The 27277-nt window shown below is 39.7% G+C and overlaps 1 protein-coding gene across 1 annotated transcript in view; it reads right to left on the reverse strand.

Annotated features, from left to right (window-relative positions):
* Nucleotides 1-27277, reverse strand: part of ramp1 (receptor activity modifying protein 1) — a 58167-nt gene that overhangs the window by 455 nt on the left and 30435 nt on the right. The window contains exon 2 of the mRNA XM_030080419.1: nt 23760-23898. Coding sequence (XP_029936279.1) covers nt 23760-23898 — 139 coding nt within the window. The remainder of the gene's footprint in view (nt 1-23759; nt 23899-27277) is intronic.

Raw genomic sequence — 27277 nt, forward strand, 5'->3', positions numbered from 1 at the left:
CATATTTCTACTTATTCTCAGAAAAATTCCTCAAGCAAGTGAAACTGCATTGGAAACAAGTGGGATTATCTCACTCCACTGGCAGTTTTTTTTTTTTTTTTTTTTCACAAAACAAAATTCTGAAGCTGAATACCAGCCTGAAACTACTTGTCAAATTTGATGTTTTGTAGTGTGTTTGATATAGATGACAATCTTCATTTCCAAAGATACGAATACAAAAATCTTCATCCAGAAACATGGCAACAATGTTCACAGATCATTGATGTCATCATGTGAAAACCTTGTAACTCCAATTTTAATGATTTTCATGTTCAACCAACTAAAAAAGCATCCACCTTTGGGCTTTACAAAAACCCTTAACTTTCCCATTGGAAGAACTCATATATGCACTGTGGTCAAGCTGCAAATCTGCTTTGCTTAGCTTCTGAAAAGCTGACATTTTGGAGATAAAATAACAATATACTCATTCATTAAATTTTCACATTCTGTAATGGAAAGTTAACAATATCTACCCTCCAGTGAGGTGAGGAAGTGGATGTGGATGTGGGAATGTGAAGGCACCTTACAAGTGAGCGTATTTGCTTTGCCACCTGCACCTCCTGAGACTGAATGGATGGCAGGACTGAGTAATGGATTGCAGACTGGATGTGAGAACGGCTGGAAGAACAGGCAGCCAAGTAAATTAATAGAACCACTCCTGGTTACAAAATAAAATTAATTCCACAATGTATTCAGCGTGGGTCTGACCCTGCACTGCAAAATATTCTCTATTTCAACTCTAAAGCATAATTTCCTTAAAAATTAATAAATAAAAAATAGGTGCAACTTGGTGCTGTGGTGAAAGGGCTCTTGTCAGAATAGGCTACTTCATCAGACTAATGATGTCTAATAAGCAACGTCTCTCCCCTCTTGTCACTCCCCTATTCATAGAAGTGTGTGTGTGTGTGTGTGTGTGTGTGTGTGTGTGTGTGTGTGTGTGTGCGTGTGCGTGTGTGTGTGCATTCGTGTGTGCACATATGTGGGTGTGTAAGGAAGAGAGTGAGTGAAAGAGACAGAGAGAATAGTGATTTTGTGATACAATAGCTGCACATCACATTTGAGCTTGTGGGGATGTTGTCTGTATGGTGATCAGTGATTAAGCACCTATGCATGTCTCTCTCTCTCTCTCTCTCTCTCTCTCTCTCTCTCTCTCTCTCTCTCCCTCTCTCTCACTCCCCCCCCACCCCCTCTCTGTGTGTGTGTGTGTGTGTATGTGTGTGTGTGCGAGTATTGGTCCCCCAAGGTAATTGGAGCCATATGATTTCCATAGAGGTCACAGGGCTATAACTGGCAATAATGACCCATGGTAATGACCGAGCCCACAATGGCTACTGTGACTGCACAAATTAGAAGGTAACACTCCAATACATACACAACACACACACACACACACACACACACACACACACACACACACACACACACACACACACACACACACTCAAACAGTGATTCACACGAACAGATAGACAACTAATGACCAGTGACTAAATGAGAGTCTCTAATGGCATTGTTGCTCTCCCATTGTTCCTTCATGCATGCCACTATTAAAATCAGGTTTTAATAAGTTTGTCTATTGATTAATTACATTGCTTTTGATGATGCACCTCTCCTCAAGGTCCTTCTTTATGGAAGTTTTATAGCAGTAAACAACAACTCATGGCCGTCTGGCCTGGGACCAGCAGTGCAGAACACACTGGTGACAAGTTCAATTTGATAGGGCTCGTCCCTCGTTTTCTCCACTGTTTGCTTGAAGTTTCGGTGGGCAGGTGGATAGGGTTGTTGATGTTTATGAGCTGCAGACATTACAGCAATCAGATTACAGTCAAGGTGGCGGTGCTGTACTTAAAATAATGTAGTTTACCAGCTCACTTCATGTGGCTGAGGTTACTGTGAAATTAAAGCTGACAGGATGGCAGTTCAGCCTCCTAAGATAGAAACAGATTGTCTATAAAAAGCATCAACTCATATGTTCATGTTAAAACGCTTATAATCTTGATGTAAAGAAATCCAGTTCTTCAATGCAATAGTGGAGCTTTCAGTGGCTGTGGTCATACTGTACCTCAGAGGGACTAACTAACTTACAAACCTTTTGCCATCCCAGGGTTCAGGCACTCCACATTAACCCCGTGTTCCCTGAACTGCTGCAGGATAATCCCTCTGAGTCCTCAGTGGTCACACATGTTGGATCCAATGATATCGATCGTCATCAATCCGAAAAGCTGAAAAATTCTAATTCTAATTAACACTGACCTGGAGTCTGGCAGACACTGTGGATGGACTTCATATCAAGAGAGAATGATTAGCCTCCATATAGAACTTGCACTGAAGTCCTGTAAAGCGTCAAAAGACTGACATCCTCATTATATAGGAATCAGTTCTGTCATTTCATAACGTCAATCCAATCGCCTGTTCCTGCCACACTTCAGTGCCTGTCAATAGTGACATATTGTCCATTCCTGTTATAATGATCTGTCACAAAAACACAATGAAATACTGGGATATGCTTCACAACAGCTCAGTCTCTCACTTGAATGTCGTACCGATCCTTCATTACGGCAGAACTGCACACAGCCAAGTGAAAACTGGTCTGACAGAGTTAATCTCAGTGAAGCTCAGAACCGAGCCAATAAAATTAACTCTTTTGAATATTAGATCCCTGTCTGGCAAGTTTTCCACTAATGATTTTATCACTGAACATGGTCTTAACTTTTTATTTTTAAACTGAGGTCTGGCTTACTTTGACTGCTTCAGCTACTTTGTTAGTCTTCTCCTGCTAACTTTACCTTTTCATCCTCCAGTAGGCAGAAGAACAGAGGGGACTGAAATGGCACTATTTTCTCCAGTAGTTTTACCTGCACACAATGTTCTTTTGGTAATTTTCTAACATTTGAATACTTATCTATGGTTATCAAAGCACAGCAGCCTGTACTTTGTGTAGGTTATATGATCTTGTTCCGCAAATACACTGGGTTTATTCATCTCTTGGGGTACTGATGTCAACATTTTGTCCATTGCCACCATCCATTTCTGATAATCTTTTTTAATACCACTGTTTCCACATCAAATATCTGTCCAGAGACCATTGTTGTGAAGTTCTATATTAACAATGAACCAATGGCTTAGTTAGTGACCTTGCTGACGATTTTAATTATAAATTAAGAGTCTCCATAGATACAGTTGTTCCGGCAGAAATTATAAAAAGGCAAACAATCCACAACTCACAGACTAATAATATATATAAGTTAGAATTTATAATAATTTCTCAAAGATTATGTCAGAAAACCGAAATAATCCCAAAGTGTTTGCTGTCACAACTGACTGTCTTCTAAATCTCTCAGCTGCTCTCAGTCTTCATAGTAATTCAACTCTTAAATGCAAAGAATTAGATTCTTTTCTTACTGGTACTGATAAAGTCTCCGACTCATGGTATTGATTATGGTATTCCTCCAAGAATAATTTTGGGCTACATTTTCTTTTCAATATTTATATTGAAATGTTTCCCACTGGGAAACATTATTAATTATCACCATGTCAATCACTATTTTATGCTGATGACACACAATTGTACATCTCTGTTTTGCCAGATGACCCCAATGCACTGCATGCTCTAATGATAGATGATGACAGACATTCCTCCCTGGCCACAGCTACATAAAAAGTTATGTAAAACCTGCAATCTATTTTCTTACCATATTTTATTAAATCACTTAATTTTAAGTTTAATTATGTTTCTGTATAATCATTCTTCCGAGGAAGGTATATCTCATAGATTTCCTTTACCACTGAATAGACAGGTAGGTGAGATATTTCTAAAATAACTCCTTATTTTGGGTTTTCAACAGAAAAAAGATTTAATACCATTTGGTCAGATACAATTTCAGAGGCTTTTCCTCCCAGGCAAGAATCAGGTTCTGTGGGAAACATTGACTATATTTAAATTTTTGCCAGAAAATTGCTTATTTAAATTTAAAGATACTGAACATGAACACAAAATCCTGGCAGTTGGCAGCCTTTCAGTGGTTATGGAGCTTCACAACCATTTTGTATAGCTAATGTAATATTTATGCAAATTGTATTAAGCATCTCTGCTCTTCATCCAGTACTGCAGGTACGGTATTTAGACCACTCAATCATCATGTAAACCAGCCCTGTCTCTCTGGCAGGCCACAGGGTGTGTGTGCGTGTGTGTGTGTGGGCTGGGGGTCATGCACACATACATGCATGTATTATATAAATTGTTATGAACTGAATACTTTAGACAAATGGAAAGGCAGGATATAGAGGAGAGAGACATAAGATAAAGATACAGCATTGAATGGTATGGCAAAAAGAAGAGCAATGTGGCAACTTAGGAGAGGGACGGTGTAGGGAGGAGTGAGTAAAACTATAGCAGGTAGTGGAAGAGAAAAGTAATTTACCTCTACGCTCTCTTTTTTACTCTCTCTCTTCTCTCTACCTTTATATTATTCTCTCCGTGCTCTCTCTCTCCCCCTGTGTGTCTCTCTCTCTCTCTCTCTCTCTCTGACGTCCAGAGCTGACATCTGTCCACGTGCCGGAGCCGTGACAAATGCTGTGACACGTAGCCTGCTTCATGCATTACTAATAGAGAGTGTGTAATCAGGTTCTCCTGTGTGTGTGCAGTGATTAGGGCTTGACCTATTGAGTTTTGCAGGAGTACAAGAGGACTGGGACTGTGAGTTTGAAAGATATAGATTAACATATAAACATATACATTTGGGCCCTTTTTTGTTGCATTTACTTCTGCAAAACAGCAGAGTATAGTTTATAGCAGAATTTGAATTAGGAAAACGTTGCCATATAAAAGAAGAACAGTGGGAGCTGAATTAGGGGGGTAACACTGTTTTGAGTAGTGTGCTCTATTGACTGCAGAGCACAGCGGGACTAAATAAAAGCCCAATAATGAATAAATTAAACCTCACACAGAGCGAACTTGCTCCAGTGACCTGAGAAATGAGTTTGACTGTTATTTTCCTGTTTTTTCACTGACAGACAGACAGAACCAATTGGGTAGGTAAGTTGGTGGGAGAGGGTTATTTATTTAGTCAATAAAATATGTGCAACAGATTATTAATTGATAATTAATTGGCATTACATTTTTGCCAATGTAATGTGTTTTTCCAGAGACAGATAAACATGCCTTTTGGTTAAATTTTCTGCCTCAGTGGCTCGATTTGAAAATAACAGCTTACTTTGGATTATTCTTGATTTAATGCTAAAGCCGTTCAGTTGCCACCTTCTGTTCAATTTGGGCACAAATGCAATTAAGAAAAAAAAAAAAAAAAAGAATCAGCTCTCTAATACTGGTGTTGTGTGATTATATTTGTGAGAGAGATAGAGAACATAGAGTGGGACAGAGCATGTTTGTGTGTGTTTGTGTGTGTGGAAACAATTTTATTGATAGCAGAAGATGTGCTATACACTGAGGAGGACAGGCTGAACTTTGCTCCCCATAGCAATTATAATTTTCTTCTCACTTCCCTCTGCATCTATTTATCATCATATTCTTCCACATTCATTTTTTATTTTGTAAAATTCTTTGAAACATGTCAAGATGACTCTCAGCTGTCACTCACACCCGAGAACGAGCTTCTCTATAATTGATCTGAAACTGCTCTTATGTTTAATATTCATGTGAATGAAATCATGTCCTTTTGCCTCATAGAGTTGTTCCTGCTCAGACTGTAAATGTCTGAGGCACATCTTTATAAAAAGTAATATTTTCTTCTAAAGTCTAGAGGGGAAATTCTGCTTTGTATAACTGCTTTGTCTTCAAACCCATGCATCAGTCAGGTTTCCTGGGGCCAATTATGACACACACAATTTTTAACAGTGGGATTAGCCAATGAGCAGTCCATCTGCCAACTGAAATTATACTCTTTACCAAGACTTTTGCACCGACATGCAAACATTAATAGTAATTATCCAATATAGCACAGGAGAGACTAAACTGACATACGGCGTATGAGTGTGCAACTCTGCCTCTGATTGGCTAAATTTAACCCTCACCTAACCCTAACCTTAACCTTAACCAAAGGCAACAATTCAATAATTACTAGCAAATCAGAGGTGGGTAGGGTGGAGTATGTACATCAAGTATGTCAGTTTACTCTGTTCCAATAATGTACAGTTTGCTCTTATGGCTGCCAGTCCATGTGAATATATGAATGATTTTATCCAGTTGTATAGTGTAATATTGATGACTGAGGTGCTCACTTACCTGCTGCCTCTGGTAGCTCATGACATACATCAGTGTGAATGGTACCAGATAGAAAAAATAAATAAATAAAAATAAAACTGACATTCTTTTGCTGCTGTCACACTTTTTTATGGCATATGTTTGATTTCTTTCCTGATCCGGCAAATGAAACTGTGTGTGTGTGTGTGTGTGTGTGTGTGTGTGTGTGTGTGTGTGTGTGTGTGTGTGTGTGTGTGTGTGTGTGTGTGTGTGTGATTGAGCAGTTGAAATGGGGAGTGGTTGATCACAGATAACCGACTCTGAACATTTATAATCTGATTTGTCAGTTACGATCAAAGCACCCCTACTATGAAGACTGAGGACTGTTCTGCCTCTGTTCTCCCTTTTATTAAATTAAATTTGCAGCTTCTGATTAATACCTTAGACTGCATCTGAACTTTTACTCTCCTGTTTTTGTATTTGTCTTATTCTGTTTTGTCTTATTTTTTTTGTATTTATATCTAATTAATTATATATAAATGTCTTTATTGCCTTATGTTGCTTTTATATTTTATGTTAAGCACAGTGCTTGCTTGCTGTTGCAATGTACTATACAAATAAATATCCCTTGTTTTGCCTTATACAAATATACATTATGTATATTTGTAAGGCTTTATTTATATAGCACATTCCATACAGTGAGGTAAAGTGCTTTAAAGAATAACAAAAACATATAAACAAAATTAAAAATGCTTTTAAGAGAAGCCTTGTTTGTAGTTGCCTCATGTGTCCCTTGATGAGGTTCCAAAAGGTCAAATGTTCAATAATGCCACTTAAATATCCAGGAGAACAGGGATACCCAATCTAACATGTTCAAGCTCTGTGCTGCACTGGACGACTGACTGGTCCACGCCTGACCTGCCAAACATTCTCCACAACCAAACAAACAACAGCCAACTGGCAACTGTGAGCTGCCAGGGTCTCTGCAGTAAACATACCACACACACACACACACACACACACACACACACACACACACCTACATAGTTTCTCTCTCCCTCTCCCTCTCCTTTGTTTTTTTAAACATAGAGTCCTGTTCGAGCACAACATCCTTTCAGCCTCATAAAAGCCGGAGCTTAAGCGACTACGGTCCTTGCCAATCAAAGCTTCCACATGCTTTGACCTTACCTTTTTACAAAGGGCGCTGTGTTTTGCTGCCACACTCTCCTTTCACCCCCAATAAATCCCTAATATTCTGTTGATCTGAAAAAAACTAAAATGTCATTCAGAGTCTCCATCCGTGCCTCCTTTTGGGAAACCCACTTGAGGTCATATGTTGTGACTGTGTTTGCACTTGCCATCCTCTGAGTCATACAGTATCACTATTTAGGACTGGCTTATATTTAGAAGTGTTAAACCTCTATTTCAAACCATCATCATCATCAAACTTCACTGAGAGTACATGCTTTTTGAAAGGGTTTTGGGTGAGCTAGAGTTACTTTTACTTTTGTACTTATTTTTGTAGTCTAACAGCAGAACTGGCAGATAGCAACAACACAAGTTGACTGCAGGCAATGAGATGATATTATTTTCTTTAAAAAAAAAAAAAAAATCTTCTCAACTAAACCACACTCTCAATTACATTTTGAGGGGAACATATTTTGCTGTGGATTATGTTCATTTGTAATGTATCAGCACGTTTGAATCACTTACTCTGAGCTCTGTGCAAGGAGGCAGATAACCAACTTTCAGCCAAAGCGACATAGGTGTTCATTTTTTGCAAATGTTATGTTATATTTCGCTACCATAAGCAAGTGGTTTCTATGCGTAAACGTAACGTTCACCTAATCTTAACCAAGTGCAAAGTGTTTTTTATATCTAAATCTAACCTAACTCTAACCTTTTGTTAACTTTAAGTACCTCTGGGGGCTAAAGTAGAGAAACCCAACGTCATATATACAAGATATGTTAACTAGAAACGTTTTTTCTGATGTGATGACAAATGCTTCTGTAGAGTAGCTAAAGCACATTTTCATCACACACAAACTGTGTATCACCTAAAATTAGGTTTTATAAAGCATAAACTGATGGAAAAATAATTCTGCTGAGTGCACCGCCATGCTGATATAATGTCCTGCGGCAAACTGGGGCTGCATCAATCATGTCAAAGTTTCTGACTGGGAATTCCAACATGAACGATGGCATTTCTGAGTTTCTGTTTTCTAACTTCCAGGTACAATCGAATGCTGTATTTTAGTCAGAGGTGCTTTGCGGCTGATCATTAAATGTTATATTTCTAATCAAACCACTGTATCCCAGTTAATCTTGTGTAATTCATTTCTAGGTAACACTTTCTGTTAATTCATGGTCAATATGCTGTTTTGCTAAAATAAAAAAGATACTAAACCTGTACTACGATACTACTGCTACTAATAATGATCAGAAACAGAAATCTCAAAAACCAGCAGACTGAGAGGAGGTGAACAAAGAAAAATGAAGCAACTAATGAAACATGGCATTACTTTGATGCCAGCAGCCATTTTATATTGGTAGTTTTCACACTGTCAAATATCTGATCTGATTTCACAGTGAAACTCCTCAATTATATAATATGGTTTCAAATATTTAAACAGCTTAACGTGACTGACATCGAAAAACACTTGAATTTAACAGTGTATCATGACGATGATGATTGAAAGCCTGATACTGAGTTTGATTTCATCAGATGTAACAAGTGCATATTAAAATTAGGTTTTTAATAATAATCTTGCTTGACAAGCACAACTCTGTGATTTTTTTCGCTTGAGCTCTCTATCCACAGTCACGTGCTTTCAGCTATTTTTTTTTTTTCATCAAAGTAAACTTTGATGAAAGATATTTTTTCCGCTCTCTTTGTTTGCCAACTGGCCAACTTAATTGAGGCTGATCAGGCAGATTAGAGAGATTTAGGGAGCCTGTAGCTGATTTTTAATGGATATAGATATTAAAATGGTACACCAAGTGCTGTGATGTCATCCTCAAAATGAAATCTATATCACCAGTGTGAAGTAAGTGCCAAATGATATGACTATGATGTGATATGTAGCATTTGGTGGACACTTTTACCCTTAGTGTCTCCCGTGCCTTTAACCATGGCAGTATTAGTGCTATGTGCTTCTCACTGAGCTTCACAGAACTCCTAAATATTGATTAAAACTAAAACATTGTGCATAGTCCAATATTTGTTCACATTGTGCTTTGTTTCACTAAGTGTGATCAATTAGTTTGTTCCCAAATTCTTTGGAAAGTGGTTCAAGTAGTTTGGTAGTTCATAGTTTAAATCAATTGGTCTTACAATATTATATCCCAAGAAAAACGTAATCTCTCCCTGGACTCCAAAAGCCATTAAAGTAGTATTGTGCCTGTGTCTTTCTCATATGGGAACTCACTAGAAATATTACTGTGACCCAATTTGGAGACCTGAACAATTTTGAGACAACACAGGCTTAGATAACTCTCCTCTCCAGTTCCATTTGACTGTCATATTTCTCCCTTTCATTTTAAAACTTTTCCCCCCTCATTTGAACTTTATGTCAAAACCACAGAGGATTTCTGTCATCTTCAATCAATAGAGTCAACAACCACTGAAGAGGCTGCAAATGCTTCCAACAACTGTCCATGAATCAAGAATTCAGCAGTTCCCTTTTTTTTTTTTTTTTTTTTTTTTTTTATCATGCTCTGTAAGGTATTCCTTTTTTCATCTATATTCATATTTTCCTAATTTCTCTATGGCAACATATAAAAGAAGAAAGGAAACCTATATGACTATGACGTTGTGGTTCAGGTCCTCGCATTTGATTTCCCACTGAGCAAACCTGACATTAACAAGGCTGCAGCGGTTATAGACGTCAAAGCTGAAATTAGGCAACATCAAAGTGAATATTTAACATATTTTGACACTATGTTTTCTGGAAGCGTTTTCTTATGCATACATACCTCTGCTGCATATGTTTTGTTTACAGCTGTTTATGCATTGTTTAAATGTGTGATAATGTACTGCTTGGACTGACACGGGACATAGCATTAAATAAATAAATAAATAAATAAATAAAAATGAAAAACAGCCTCTACTGATGCTGACATGTAGCACTCGGTGGGAATAAGTAACATTTTGGGCCATTCCTGAGAGATATTCTGCAGTGTTGAGCAACAATATTTTTGTCATCCTATTTGTGGTTTTGGTCCTCAAAGCTCACAAGAAGATACAATAACAACAAGAACTCCCTGGAGAAAATTGGGTCACTCAGCAGTAAAGAGCCGCGATAGGGCACGATATACATAAAAATACACCACAGAATCTGTTGTAGATTAAAGACACATCGTTTTTGTGATGTTACAGAGATACATGTCTACAAGTTTTTGATTCCTACACAAGACAGAGCATCCCTGCTCATCTCCACATGATTTGCCACATCATCACATCTCAACTTTCACCCTCATTTGAGTCGATCTGCCCAAACGCCCTGAAAAACTCCTTTCCCTCGTTTGAACTGTCAGTGGAGACTGAAATGTATTTCTGTCATGACTGCTAGAGAGATTACATCTGTGGCAACACAAAGAGGGAAAGGAGAGAGATTTCTCCCTGTGAAACCAAAGCAGTCCAAAACCAGGCCGAGCTGTCACTACCTCGCACATCACAGCTTTCTCCATTATCTCTCTCTCTCTCCTCGTCTGCTGACTTCGTGCGTCCGTTTTTCTGAGCGAGATCAAGCATCTGAGTTCATGCATATGCACTTGTGTGAGCCTCATGTGTGCACAAATGTTCAAATGCTGTAGTTCTTCACTGTATTCCTCAGTTTTGTCCTGCATCTTGCCAGCATCCCAAAATTTACGACATCATGCTGCACATGCTGTATACATGGCACCGAAACACACACGGGCACACTCTCTTTATATATGTTTTCTCTCTTTCTCTGTCTCTCTTTTTTTGTATCTTTCTTAAATCAATCAGTATCAGTATCACAATATCAATAGATGTTAGTTTGATGTTTGAGTGTGTGCATAGCATATGTGGGCACTTATAGCTGCATGTGTATACTATATGTGCATGTCTGGATGTGGTTATGCACTCACAAGTCTCTATGTATTTATGTTTATAAATGCATATGAGGTTTAATTAACTTGGTAAACAGTTATGATAGGCGCGTGTAAGCCCCTGTGTGTTTGTGCATGTGTGTGTGTATGTGGGTCTACATGTTTGCTCCTGTTGTGGCTACTTCTCAGTGCAGTTGCTTTTGAAAACATGTCTATTTGACACAATGACACTTACACCGCCTATGTATATCCAGCTTTCTGAATACCCATTGCCTGAAACTTGCTAACATTGCGTTAGATATGTTATTTTAACTAGCATGTGAGAAATGTCAAGCATTCTGATGTCACATTCACCTCCTACTAGATTTACTGCAAAATCTGGACTGCCTGAGTAGAACAGCCAGTGATGCTATAATTTGATTATGGATAATTTTTGACTTTGGGTGTGGGCACATTGTCATTTCAGCTCCATCTCCCCACCACCAACAATGTAAAGGCTCTAGATGGTTACAAAGGTGGAAATCCTAAGTGTCACTCTCATGGGAAGCGTCCATTATCCCTAGTCTACTGGCATCAGATATTCGCAGGAGCCTTTCCTTAATATCTCTTCATGACCAATAAATGTTTCATTTCATTCTAAGTCTTTTTTTTTTTTTTTTTTTTTTTTTGTTCATTGAAATTAGTCTCCCTTCACTGAGGTGCTGTAATACAGTACTGTGCTAAAACATGTGATAAGGTCACCCTTATGCCATTTGCACATTACTTATTTTTGCATTTTTAAAATGACTGGCAAACGTGATGCAACAAGTGATTTGTGCAATAAAATCTGTGATGGCAGAGACAGAAAACAAAATGACAAAAGATATCCATACTGAACACAATTACCCTTGCCCCCCTCCTCCACTGGGAACAATGACTTGTCAAGGTAAATGTGCGCTCCATTGATACCCGCTCAGAACAAGAGCAATGACTCCAATAAAAGCAAGGACACGTTTCTGGATGTGTGCTACTCTAACTGCTCAGAATAGAGGGGCTATTATTAAACCGCTGCAAAGACAACTTTAACGACAGTTTATGAGAACACCAACACCGGCCACCAACCAACACCACTTTTCAAAAGAAGTTTTTTTATTTTTTATTTTTTTGTTTTGTTTTGTTTTTTGTTTTTTTGTGCATGTGTTTTTGCATTGTTTTTCAGCTAATTACTGGATGACATGCAACCTCCAGATCATGGATCCATTCTGTGGGGAAAACACGTTATGTTCCTGTACAACTATTTCACTGTCAGAAATTCTATATTAATTACAGGCCTTGATAAAAAAAAAAAAAAAAAAAAAAAAAAGCATATCACTTTGATCAGCTCCAGCTTCAAAATATGAATCATTCTCCCAATGCTATTAAAATCCATTGCATAACAGCGATGACCAGAAAAGACGACAAATGGAGCCAATGTTGGCTGTAGTGTTTCCACGCTACTGAGCTCTTTGGATTTATCTGGCCTGGACTTGCACGTAACCCGATGGTGAGTTCACTCACAAGGGGAGCTCTAAATCATGATTACAGACGGCACAGGCACGCATGACTGACTGGCTGAAATACCCTCCAACAATCACACAGAGGAAAACTGAGGAAAAGCAAGAACCAGAGCTAATTTTAAACTACTTGTGCTTGATATGACAAGTAGAGACTCAGGCCAAGTTAAAGAAATAGGTTTAAATAACCATTAATTAAGAGTAAATCTGTATTTGGTTTATTTTGCTGTGGTCTGCTGAGTTTAAGGGACAACACCAACTTTTTGGGGGTTCAGTTCATTAGTCTTGCACAATATGGCAAGAGGACAGGAACCAAAATATCTCTGTAATGAGTCCATTAGATAGTTCTTTCTGCTGTGCATGCCAACACTTATGCATACAAAATATTAATCAAAAGCGGCCACAATTATCATGGCTAGAGGGCTGTATAATTTTAATGTTATTCTGAGCTTACCAGGTTTGTTTAGGGGATTGGGGAAATGCACAGAAAAGCTTTATTTGGAACAACTTTCATCTCTCTTCTCAGAGACTTCAAATGCAACCTCTTGTTTACACTGCAACTGGGGTAGCTAGAAAACAAAATTATTATACTGTTCGTCAGGGTGTAGATTTTGTTTCTGAAGCTTACTATCATCAGGCCACATAATAGACAGAATCAACCAGAAGGGATTACTGAAAGCTCTACCTTCAGACTCTGGGTGATGGCAGAGGGTTGAGTAGTGAAAGCAGTAGGAGTGCTCCAGTCTAGTGTGCCATGTTTAGCATGCCAGCCCAACAGACTGAGCGACTGGAGGAGCAGATGTAGCCCACAGGGCAGTGTGTTGGTGAGGCTGCCAGATGCTTTGACTGAAGCCAAGGCATAGTTAATAGGCCCTATACATATTTATCAGCAAGGGATTATCTGAAGTTGCTCATGTTACAGTTCTGAGTAAAGGATGGAAGGCAGATGAACCTTTTCCCTCCCTCAAATGCACATCAGTGCTGTTGTGGAGTCCCATATTCATTTACTTTTTTCATGAATATCCCAAACAGAAAAACAGATATTTCCCTGAAGGGATACTATGACATTCTAAATTTCAGTACATTTTTCTTTGCAGGCTCATTGATATTGGTATAATGGTGCTTAGTTTGAGTTAGGAATGCTCACAGTAGTGAGTTGTCCTTCCTACTCCTTTTCTTAATCTTTTTAAGAAGTGCCACACCACCTCCTCCCCCTGCAAGGTATTAGCTCTTCTCTAAAACCCCTAAGCCCTCCCTCCATAAGCCTTTATTTTATTTCTTTCTCCCACAGTTCTCTATATAATATGATCTTTCACAGGAATATTATAATGGCATAAGGCCCTCATTACCATTGGTTGCTCATCTAAGAAGTGAAGCTTATTCCACTGATTCATTCAGTACAAATTCAGTGTAATAACACCAGCCCAATGCCTAAAATGCAAATGTTAACATGTGCAATACATTTATTTGTTCAAAAAAAAAAAATGTAGTCATAGTGTGCTGGACTAAAGTCTATATCAAGTTAATAGTAAGACCAAAATGGGGTGAGAAATGTTTTTGAGCACTTTTGAGTGAAGCCAAAGGGTTTTACTTGCTTGAGTAGTGGTTGAGTTAATTGAAGCTACAGGGGAGTTTATAATATTACTTTGGTTGAGCCAGCTCATAGTTGTTATGAGATGTGGGTAATGAATTGTTGGCAAGAAAGCTTTACAACAGGGGTGGGGAACCTCCGGCCTGTACGCAGTCCATGAGACTGTTTGGTCCAGCCGGCAAGGAAAAAGCACCTTAAATGTTGCTGTTCAAGACAGCAAACACTTTTTTCTGAGATAAAAGAAAATAACACAAAACAGAAGACTAACACGTTCTTCTGGGCGGTCCATTCTGGCTGTGTGCCTGTCATGGAGAAAACAGACAAGATGCTGAAACTGTCACTTAAGATGGCGAACCATTCTGAAGTTTGGCGAGTCATCATCACTTCCATCTGACATCAGATGCTTTACCAAAGAGAAGCAACCTTTAAGCTCACAGTGAAGTTTGACCAATATGATGAAAAAGGATGATGTAATAATTAAAATGGCTGGCCTTTAATAGGAAAAAGGTTCTCCACCCCTGCTTTAAAAAATGCCGAAATCTTTGAAGCCAAAAGCTGGCATTAACACGCTAAAACATGGTTGATTTGATTGAAGTGAGAGGTTTGTTACACTTGGCAAAGCTATTGGACCAGATAGAAAGAGAGAGAGATGACAGAGGGGACAGGGACAAACAACAGCCCAGGTCATGAGCCCCTGCCACTGACTGAGGACCCGCTGAGGCTGCCTCTGTGGCCTGCCAGGCTGCTGTGGAGAATGAATGAATGAGTGAAGATGAGACTGAAACAGAGGGGGAGCTCAGATCTAAAACTAAGAAATAACAACAGGCTGTAAACTGTATGGTGGAAAGAAGACACAGGAGACGGACACAGTGAGGACGACTCAAATGCTGGTAAATGTCAGTTGTGGCTGGTAAGTACAACTTCAATATTTTGACACTCGTACAAGTGGATCTTGAATCCTGGAGCCATTGTGGTTGGTGGCTTAAAAAATAAGTTTAGCTCCAAGGATTTTCCTTTTTCATCAATGTTTTTTTCACCGTCAAGGTAAAGGTTTCATCTCTATTTAATGATATAACTGATGGCCAGTAGCCTGAAGCAATCATATTTCATTAAATGTTATTGAATTAGAGTCTTCATCTGTTCAAGCAATGCTGTTGGCAGTGAGTAATCAATTATCAGTTCTTTTAATAGTTCTGTTTTTATTTCTCCAGGAGCCTTTAAAGTAGCAACCTATTTTAAATTAAACAATTCTTTGATAATACTTTCCTATATTATAAATTGTCCAATCAAACCATTCTCCATTTTTTTGTATTTCAGTAAAACAATTATATCAGTGCTCTGTGGCGACAAAGCAGCTTATTGCCATCTTATCCTATCAAATCAGCAGCTGTGCAGATGCAGACTAAATCCGTACCCCCTCTCAGTGTAGGCAGTGCCCTGGGTGGCCTGTGTTTTACTGAGGAGGCTCTAAGCCCGTGACCTCACATAGCAGCTCTGGACGCCGACAGCTATGAATAGTTTAGTGAGAGCTTTCACGGCCGAATGAGAGGAAGCATGATGGGAGAGAGGGATGGAGAGAGAGCAATAGTTGTCCAAGTATTATAAAGAGTGAGTGGCCAGCTTATGGAGAGAAGCACTGGGTTAAAAGTGCACCGTTCCTGAATCTCTGGCTTTTCCGGGGCATTGTGTGGCAAAGGTGGCCTTCCCTTGTTGTCATACCATTATTTCAGTAATTTAGGATATACGGCAAACAATTTTACTGGCAATGTTCGTCGTCTCACTTTATCTCAGCAGTCTCTATTATAAAGTGACAATACACGCCTGCAGTTACACACTATACTACATCTGAGGTGTAGACTAGCCACAGCAGAGGGCAGATACTCAGCATACACACACTGTATAAACTTAGGGTAAGCCTGGCCCTGCTGCACTGACTGGCAGGTTCATTTGAATGCCATGGCCCAAGGTCACTGTTAACACAAAGCTAAGTCATATCTGCCTAAGCTACTTTGTGCCCCAGTTAGCACGATTCCTCCTCATCCACAGTTCCACATCCGCTCACTGGCCCCCATAGCTGCCTCTGACATGACTCTTACCTGCCTGCTTTAAGCTCTGTCCACAGATGTCTAATTCCCGCAACCACAGATAACACTGATCTGCCTTCAAATCCTCTGCAGCCTACCTCCAATGACAATCTCCAGGTTTCCAGTCTTGCTGCTCTACCTGAGCTGGTAGACACACATAATGCCACATTTTCCCTTTCATATGCTTTATCTACCGCAGGGCACATTAGCTGAGGGAACCCCTCAACCCTTGATGTCTCTATGTCCATAATGCCTTTAAGTAGCTGCTGCCTTATCTCCTGAAGCTGCTTCATGTTGTTCATATTTGAATCCTACCACCGTCTCAGGCCTTTGACAAGCTTTTCTAGAACGTTTGGCATTGTTTCCCCGTCTCTGCTAAACTTTTTCATTATCAGCCTCCTGTGATATTTCCCTTGACTTAGTGGTTTAACTTTGATGCTTGCTCCATTTAGGTTAGCATTCAGTATATCTAGAAACCTTTTTGTGCAATGGTCTATTATAGAAATCATATCATCCATATATGTCCAAATGGGGAGGGGATGCAGCCGTCGTTGCTGCCCTTCCCCTCCAACCAACCATTGTGAATTCCTAATAATCACCTTCATTGACGCTGTAAAGGCAGAGGTGGATATCAGGGACCCTGTCATAATCCATATCTCAAGATGATGCATGGGTGTAGTAAACTGTGTTGTTGTGAACCACATCCATATCTTGAGAACACGCACTACATATATTCCTCATTATATATTCTTATCCATACTCTTAAAGCTACATGTAACCGCCAAGAAATCACCCATGATGGATTAGGAGGTACAGAGCCAAATGTTCCAGAAGCACCACATGGAGGTCACTCCTTCTTTTGCTTGGCCGACTGAATCCGCAGCCCAATCATGTTTGTGTTCTCTAAGCACCCAGATAAGCCTGATATTCCATCTTTTTGCACTGCTGTGTCAAACAATTTGTTTTCCAAGTAATCTGACACTGTACCAAACAAATTTGTATTTTTTATTTTATTTTTTTAGTTCAGGAGGCAAATACATTGAAGCTGATTTAGATCTGGATTTTTCTCTTTCGAATACAAATCCCTAATACTCTATGCCATGACCTACATCTTCCTTGCTAGCTTCATTAGCTTTAATAGATATCTTAAAACATCCAGGGCCTTTTAATACACTTAGTAAGGGACACCATTAGACGCTGCAGCTGATGAGGTCCTTGCATGCCTTATCACATTTTGCACCTCGCTCCACTTTGGTGGGCTAACATATATTTTATAGTCTGTGGCCCCAATGGGGGGGGGATAGCAGGATACAAGTATAACATGAATGTTTAAAATGTAAATGTAGCTGAAGCATAGGAAGCATACACATTTTACATGAGGAATCATGCAGACCCAGTACACATGTGCACACACACGCTCGAACACACATCACACAGCTGTGTTTTCCCTCAATTTAAAGCAGCGCTGGCAACATACAGAACATTTTCAAAGTGATTTGAGGTGGTGACTTGTTAACTCTCTTGTCTTCAGTTAGATGAAATATTTCTTTTTGTCTGTCTCCCATCTATGTCAAAGAGACTTGTGATATTTTCCATCTTTCTCTTTGTTTTAGTGCATACCTGAAAGGAATTCGAAAAGGAACTCAAATTGCACTCCAAAATGATCATCACATCCATGCACCCCGATGCTTAATCATTGCAAAACAAACCTTGTAAACTAATGCAGAGCTAACATCAGAATAATTTCATTCATTCACCAGTTACAGATATGATAGTGAAGATATAATGAATCCATGAAAGAGGTTGTCATTTTAGAGCGGTGATAGTCAAAGTTGAGCCAAGCATTTGGATTTCAAGTGTTGCTTGTTCAAAGCAGCATGTTGTGTAGTTGGTGGTTACAGAGCAATGCTCTTTGTCAGTATGGCAGCACCCGTGACACACTAACATGACTGGAAGCTATGAATAGATTCAACATTAATTAATCTAACTTCTTTACTTTCTGTTGCTCCCAATTCACTGTGTTTCTTCAAAATTCAAATATCAACAAGCTTCTGGCTTAAGGCAGCCAACCAATTTAAAAATACATGAGAATGGCTGCTGTATCATGAGCAAATTTGTTGTTTGCTTGCATTTTGATTGGCCTGATTTGAGAGGATGATAAGCTTAAGGGGAGATTTATCCTGAGCACAAGGGTCCTGCTGCTTCCGTACACTCACACTACATAAAACATCAGTTTACTGGTAAGTTAATCCCTGGACCAAATTCACCACTGCATCTATGGCTGTGTGACAGCAAGGAGGCACAGAGTGACGGGACAGAGACAGATGGGTCAAGAGATAAAAACTGTGACTGCTCCACTAGAACAGCATCAAAGAGCTGGACTCTGCTAAAGCTGTGTGACAGGCCAAGTGTCCTGTTGAGCGTGAGCAGGGATACCCCAAGCTCACAGAGGAATACCAGCTGACAGAGGAGAGGCAGTGTGCTGCTGCAAAGGAATGAATAGACTCTCACTGCAGTGACTCTACTGTATGTGCTGAACTACAAGAATTTAGAGGGGCATTAAAGCTCACTGCTACTATAATTTTAAATTGCTGGGGTAATTCCAAACTGATGAGTGGCACAATGGCTTATGAGAGACCGGATACCTCTACCTGTGTGTGCCTCACTGAGCTGCTGCAACACGTGTGGTGTCCACACAGACGGTGCTGGTGTGGCGCTGCTACTGACAGCCCTATCTTTTCCACAGAGGGACACAGAGAGAGACGAGGCAGTGGTTTTCCAGTGCTCTGTTCAATTATTTAATAACATAATTATAGTCTACACAGGGTCTCTGCTATGACTATACAGGACACATGTCATCTCCACTTTCTCCATGCAATAGTTAAAATAGTTCATTTTTTTTCATGTCTGTGACTCATGTCTATTCTACAGATGAAGACACCAACATTATATTGAAAGGTATGACCATCAGCAGATCATTTTCCCTGTCTATTTTTGCTGAGGACTGCACACCTCACACAGAGAAAATGGGCTCCACGCCGACACTCTAGATAATGCGCTCCTTCAGCGAGGCTCGAGCCGCACCTGAGACACACTGCTCATGCAGGCTGTGTGGCTGTTCACATAGGCGCCACAATGAAAACACACACACACACACACACACACTGCACAGGTAGACAGTGTGTCCTGGACCTTGGTGGTTAGTACTGTTGTTGTTCAGCAGCATGTTTAAATTCATGTTGAAATAGAGGCGTTTTAGTGTTAGCTGCTGAGCATTTGAAGAAATGAGGTCCAAGCTCTCATTGTTATTTGGTCACAGAGAAGGAATCAGTGGGAGCTTGTTGGAATGGCTGCATTTGAAGGAAGTGGGGAAGGTAATTCTGACCAGTGTCAAGTAATTCTGACCAGTGTCAAGTAAAAATAAAGGTGCATGCTTTTTAAAAATGTGTAAATAAATAGACATGTAACTATTACAAAAAAAAAGATCGCAATGTTACAGTACACTTCACAAATTACATACATTGTTGAATTTGCAATATCGGGTGCCTTTTTCTGTCATCACTAACATGATGTTTGCTCCCACTTGGGCTAGTTCTTGGTTCATCTTGTGCAGTGGAAATGGGCCCTAAATTTCCCATAGGCGTGCATGGGAGAGGGAGTGTAATAATCTGTATTGTTATGCTACTGTTAATGGACTGGCAATGTGTCCAGGGTGTTTTCCTGCCATTTGTCCTGATTTGGTCAGTAGGGATCTTAGCTACAACACAATAAAAGGTCATATGAGAAGCGATATGAGTAGTAATAACAAGGACCTTAGGCGAGTTTAGATGTACAGAGGATGAAATACTGTGAAACCGCAGCAGAGATACACATGCAATATTTAAGCAATGAATGCTGAGAGACACTAGGCTATTGTGTAAAGTTATTGATTGGTGTTGTTACACTCACTCAACGCTGAGCCAAATTGACATGAATGAAAGCAACCCAGAAACCTCTAAAGCAGATGGCAGAGGGGATTTATGGATGCAAGAAGGAGCGGAGGAATTAAGACAACATGTAACTGTATTTGTAATGTGAATGGAAACGGCATGGCACAGCGAGCTACAGTTTCAAAGAAAAAAACACTCATGCATTTTGGCACTTGGGCCTTGCTCATTATGAAGGGCTTATTATGCTCATGAAGCACAATAGGTCTGCATGTATTCTGGGATCAGAGGAATACATCCATGTTAAATAATGCACCGTGGTGAAAACAAGTGAGAGTGAAGCACAATATGTAGGGCTCACATACTGGGGGAGGAGTGCCAATTTTCCTAAACTTGAGGATTTGGAAGCACTTTAAAGATATTTAGGAAAATCAACATACTCATTTGTATTTTAAATCTCGAGCTGCACTGTGTTCTCCTGTTTCAGTGTTTTAACACATTTCATATTTGCTAAAAACTAAAAACGGTATACAGTTGTCCCTCGCTATAACGCGGTTCACTTTTCACGGCCTCGCAGTTTCGCAGATTTTTTTTTGTGCAATTTTGCATGCTTTTTTTTTTTTTTTTTTTTTTTTTTTTTTTTTTTTTACAGCGCATTGTGTTCTGCGTCCTGATTGGCTAAGGGACTGTAGACCATTGTCAATCAATCTCCTCCGTGCCGTGTCTCCTGTACAGTACAGAATGCGTTCATTCTATAATACTGGACTTATTTTTCTACGAATGTTTGAACTTTGAGAGTGTTTAAACAAGAGAGAAAAGTGAGAAAATGTTAATGCCTGTCTGAGAAAAGTGTATAAAGTGTGTAGTGAGGGGTTTTACAGCCTTAAAACATCTATAATAATTGTAAAAAATAAAGCTGACTACTTCGCGGATTTCGTCTATTGCGGGTTATTTTTAGAACGTAACTCTCGCGATAAATGAGGGACCACTGTAATACAATAATTAATTGGGTGATTATGCTTGATAAAGTGGTGAGAGAAGGCATGACACTTTAACTACTGTATAGCACAATGTCAAGGATCTCAAGGGCACAGCGGTGTGGAACAGTGACACTGTGACAGAGGTAAGTGGCATCTGAGGACAGAGGAGACAGGGGAAAGCTGAGAGGGCTGTCCTCCTTTCGACAGCTAGAATATACTGAAAGGTAGGATGGTACACACACACACACACACACACACACACATGAACACACACCAAATGTCGAGGATGGCAATGATGGAACTGAATCAGAAAGCCCAGAGGCATCCTGGCCAAGAACAGCTTCTCCTTTAGGGAAGAGCGTCTGTCCTGATACTTGACCTCTTCTGTTCTGCCGGACCATTTCACCAAGTCTTATTTTTATTATTCTCTATTGTTGACTGAAACCACACATTAGTATAAAAGCTTTTTTCACTTGATAAGTTTTGTTATCTATAAACTGTGGCCTGTTAAGCTCTGTGAGACTGTAAACAGTGATTAAGTGCTATAAATAAACTTGAGCTTGAACTTCATGAAAGCTTTCACATTGTCTGTTCTAAACACCCAGTGCTGGGTAGACGTCCTCCCTGGGAAAAATCCTCCGGCAAGCAGGAAGTTATGCATTTTCTGTTTCTGGTTGGTTTGGATTTGACTTTTTTCACAGCAGCCATTCTGTCACACATGTGGCTCGCTTGTTTTGTTCTGATTCAGGGGCTAAAATGATACAGTTGTTGCATTTGTCCCTTGGTACGTTTGTGTTCCTCAACATTCAGCGGTGGTTGAAAACAAACGGCATGCATGAGCAAACTGTTCTTTCATTGGCCAGACATCCTACTGGAAGGATTCACCTCCAGGCTCTTTGTTTTCTCACAGAGAGATTTGTAACAACATGAAAATGAAAAAAACTTTAGCTATGTTCTGACCTTTGCAGTTTTTCTGGTCTGTGTGTGTGTGTGTGTGTGTGTTTGTGTGTGTGTGTGTGTGTGTGTGTGTGTGTGTGGTTGCAACACACTCTCTTAAAAATTACATTCCCATACAACTGGACTGAATTCTCAGTCATGTTTGGGGTCCTGGCTCTGTTTGACCTAAATGGAATAGCACCTCAGTTAATGTCATTATCACCTGTGTTTAGCCTGCTACAGATAGTAAGCATGAGCAGCGATGCTGACCATGGCTGAACAGGCAAAGAAAAGAGCGCCACCTACAGAGACTCAAATGCAATGACAGCAAATCCAAAGAAAAAGTTATCATGCACTACTGCCTACATTTTGTTTTAATGAAGTAATTTTTCACAGTGCAAAAGAACCACAGCATGAAGTGCTTATCAACAAAAGTGGCTTTCTTTCTTTTTTCTGTCTGTCTTTAACATCATTGGAGACAAATTTCAAATTGAAGAATACAAGCTTCTCATCAGAGCAGAAACACTACTGCTTCATAATAGTGACATTTCTGAGAAGACCAGTCAAAGATCAGATGGCAGAGCCTTCAGAGTCCCTCAGAGAAGCAACATGATACTGGATGAAGTTCGGCACATTACAGCGGGGCCTGAATCCTTGATTTGTTTGAGGATGTGATGATGTGTCTGGCTCACAACAAAGATTGCTACACATATTTGAATTCAGAATTCATACTGGGAGCCCTGTTTATTTTTTAGTTGGTCTGTAATCATTAAGTGGCACAAATCTATGTAAGTATTGACTTAATTTCCCTCTTCTCTCTCACAGCACAGTTTGTGAAAGCAAATTTGAGAACCTGTTGTGCCCTACATCTTTTAGAGCTAGTGCAAAGATAATATTTGTGCATGCACAATAGATCTCTGTTTATGCCAAAGGCATAGACTCTTCGCTCTCAGATGGTCGCTAATCAGCTATTGGAGGGTGACCAAAACTTAGTCGACTGTAAGGGCTCCAGCCTGAACAAAATCAATGTTTTCTGTTAATACCACAGCATCTTAATGCTTGTATAACCTCTATTCTACTGACTTGCAGTTCAGTGGATCAGTTCAGTGGACGGTCATTAACCAGGACAATATGGACATAGATAATTGCATACATACATTAACTGACATTTAGCAGACACTCTCAAAGTGATTTCCAGTGTGTGCAAACCAAGGTGGTTTTTTTTTTTTTTTTAAATGTGGCACAAACAAAGATGATGGAAATACAGTTTCAAAGCTTCCTGTGTTTACTGCATAAGTGGAGTCTCTTAACATAATAGCCTTATGCAAATTCCAAATCTGAAAACACAGTGTGCATATGTATGTGTGTGTGTGTGTGTGTGTGTGTGTGTTTATCTTACTCGACAGTGTCCTCCCAGCTACACCAGTGTCTCTGGTCCAGCTCCTGCATGTCCAGCCTGAACTTGGCCAGGCAGAACTCCTCGATGGCATATTCATAGTGGGGTCCACAAGCCAGCACCGACACACACTGACACACTGCTGCAGACAGAGAGGGAGAGAGAGGGGTGAGAGGGCAAGAAGGACAAAAAGAGAAAAGCATGAGGTGGGGCGGGCAGGGAGGACAGAGCAAGAGAAAGGAGAGATGTCATGATTCAGAGAGAGATGAGGAAGGGAAGGGGACAGAGAAACAGAGAGAGAGAGAGAGAGAGAGAGAGAGAGAGAGAGAGAGAGAGATGGGCGAAAGAGGTTAGACCAGAGTGACAGTCACAGCTATTTTAAAACAGCGTTTACGTTTTAATTTAAAAAAAATTATGGGGTATGTCCTGCTTGCCAACAGTTTGTGCACCGTTTTGAATTCATATTGCGCTGCTATCTCAGTATTTTTTGGCATTTTTTTTTAAACATTCTTTATTGACATACAAAAAAAAAAAAAAAAAGTGTGAGCTTTGATGGAAAAATATGGCTTGGTCTCTTGTTGCTGTAATGAGAGACTGAAGTCATGATGAATACGTTTTGTTTTAGCTTCTTTGTTCTGTAATCCACTGTATTCACATGGCGGCCATTGCAGACTTATGTAACGTTCAGGGTGGGAGCTGAAATTCTGTTTAAAAAAAAAAAAAAAAAAAAAGTTTTCATGCTGCGTTCAAGGTTGTACTACTGATGAATTTCAGGAGTTGAAAAAAATATTAGTGTTTAAACTAGTGTGAAAATCTGGAGGGCTGGACCATATTTCGACGTAAAACAACATATTTGATCACCCATTAGCTACCATGAGCTACGGCTGGTCAACAGCTAATGTTGGCATTCCACCACATCATAGTTAGCTCATGGGGTTAGGCCTAAATGAAAAAAAAAAATGCAATTTGTGAAAAGACAGCTGCACAGTTACATCCACTTAATTTTCAGACTTTTCAGACAAGACTTTCCGCTTCCGCTATCATAGGCCATATAAAGCTGTCATACAGTAACAGATGAGGGGTCAGGTCATTCAAAAGTGTAAACCAATGGGACATCACTCAATAAATGGATTTTAATACAAAAACATAATTCATTTAGTAATTTTATTTAATTCTTTAATTACTATATAGCACTATATATTTAATTAATGTAATTAATGTAACTCTATTGCACACAGACAGATGTGCCTTGTGGGCATGCATGCACAAGCTCAGGCTGTATATGCACACACACGCACGCATGCACGCACGCACGCACGCACACACACACATACACTCAGACAGGTTTTAGGTCCACTAGCGTTCCACATCCCCCACCCCCCACCCTTATTTAGTCAACTGCACTGTGTGTGTGTGTGTGTGTGTGTGGGTGGGTGGGTGTGTGTGTGTGTGTGTGAAATGAGAATGAGAAAGCTGCTACGGCCTGGTGAAAAGCCACAAAAAAAGAGGACCAAGTCACAACTGTGAGCTGCATTGCTACCCTGAGGCACAAGCACAGGGAAACGCTCAGGAATGAAAGTAGCAAAGACATTGCAGATGCTGTCAGCTCTTTTTGGGTCACGGCATACGAAAACCTCTCCCACATCTACTGGATATAACATCCAAATGTCATCTTTTATTGCAGCATTTGATAGTTTATTTCCCCTAAAAGACATGCACATATGACATGTATTGAACTGAAAAATCCACAGTGAATTCGACCTTCTTGGGCATTTTCTCTCATATTTGACAGATGGTAATTTGGAGAGTGTTCTAGATGGTGAAAAAGACATCCTGAACTGTCAGCTATTATGCTGTGTGCTCTGTCAACGACAGAAAATCTAAATGCAGCTTAGAGAGGATAAGATAAGATGAAAATTTTATGATCCCCAGGGAGGAATGGTGTACAGCTGCTGTGATAAATTGGCAAGTGGTGATGTTAAGTGGCTCCTTAGGAGGATCCGTCATGCTTTGGTTAAATAATGTGTTGTATATTATATTTCTGTATGGGGCAGTGCTAGAAATTGAACGGAGACTCTTCCAGTTGCAAGCTTGATGCTGTAATATTTATGTTCCTGTGTCCCCCAACTGTTTCCACTTGCTGCTGCTAAAGAGGAAAAAATTTGAAATGATAACATTATGTAAGATAATGACTTTTAAGCCCCCCAAAAAGGGTAGAAGGTAGACATGTTGTGTTTTAATTTGTTCATAGGTTGTATTTCATTACCATGTTGAATATCTCCAGCTTGGATATTGTCTGTTGCAGTTTTTGTTCCTTTTCTTTCTCTTTGTCTTGTTTTTTTTTCTATTCCTTCAGTCTCTGCTGACTCAGAACCCCTTCTGAGAAACCTTTTACTAGGACAGATACACACATGCATGCACATGAACACACGCTTAGACTGCCTGCCTTTCTGCACTTAGCTAACAGCGAAAAGCATTTGCCAAAGATAGTAGAAAAAGGAAAAAATGAATGTCTTTAAACTAGAGGGAAATGTGGAGAGCAGGAAACAATGAGCTTTAATTTGGTATGAAGAAATAGGTTAAAAGCCAAATAGAGGAACTATTATACATGTCACAAGCCTGTCAAACCAGAGGAGGGAATATCGCTAGACACACCGTACTCAACTGTAGGCTTGTGTGAGCCGACCTGGAGGCGGTGAGCACAGCAGGGTAATGTTTCTCTCTCTCTCTCTCCCTCATTCTCTCTGTCTTTCTCTCTAATGGGACCTAAAGACTGAGATTTCAACAATATTATAAGTTTATTGCAAGCCACAATGTGCAACATGGATCTAAAAACTTGGGTATGACATTAAGTTTGATGGACGTAGACTGCAACACAATTCAATATACAAGATAACATCATCAGCGTACGTCATCCATCTGCACCACTGTAGTGGTAAACAATTAGGCAGAGCGAGAATGGAGCCCTTGCAATAGCAGTATTAATGTGTTTGGACAAGAATCCAAAGAAGCGGAGGAGGAGGAGAATGTGGACACACATATTTGTTGGAATCCCAAACATTTACATTTACCTCCATTACGGTGTTTAGCACCAGTGTCGTGTTGATCAGTGTGTCATTTTATGCTGCATTCCTTTGGTTGGTTAGTACATATAGGTTGTAGCAGAAGTCACATTATGAGATGGTTATCTTCAATTTCTGACACTGTCAGAATTTTGTTTCAGGCTATCTTTGGTTACAAGACCTGGACATCAACATCTTTGAACCTCTCTCACAGATGTGGAGCCATGTCCAAAGATAAAAGCACATATCGTCCACATTGGACATCTTTCACCTGGGACAGCCCAAAATCTCACAGTGTGTACCTGGCTTAACGTATACTCTCTTACCCAGATGCACATTTGCAACTAGCAGTAAACTAGGAGGGATTTTTCAAAAAGCCCACAAGGAATCTCATTAATATTTATTTATTCACATCATAACCCACTGTCAATGTACTGAAACGTGGCACCGATTGATCTA

Source organism: Myripristis murdjan, chromosome 21, assembly GCF_902150065.1.
Source record: "Myripristis murdjan chromosome 21, fMyrMur1.1, whole genome shotgun sequence".
NCBI lineage: Eukaryota > Metazoa > Chordata > Actinopteri > Holocentriformes > Holocentridae > Myripristis > Myripristis murdjan.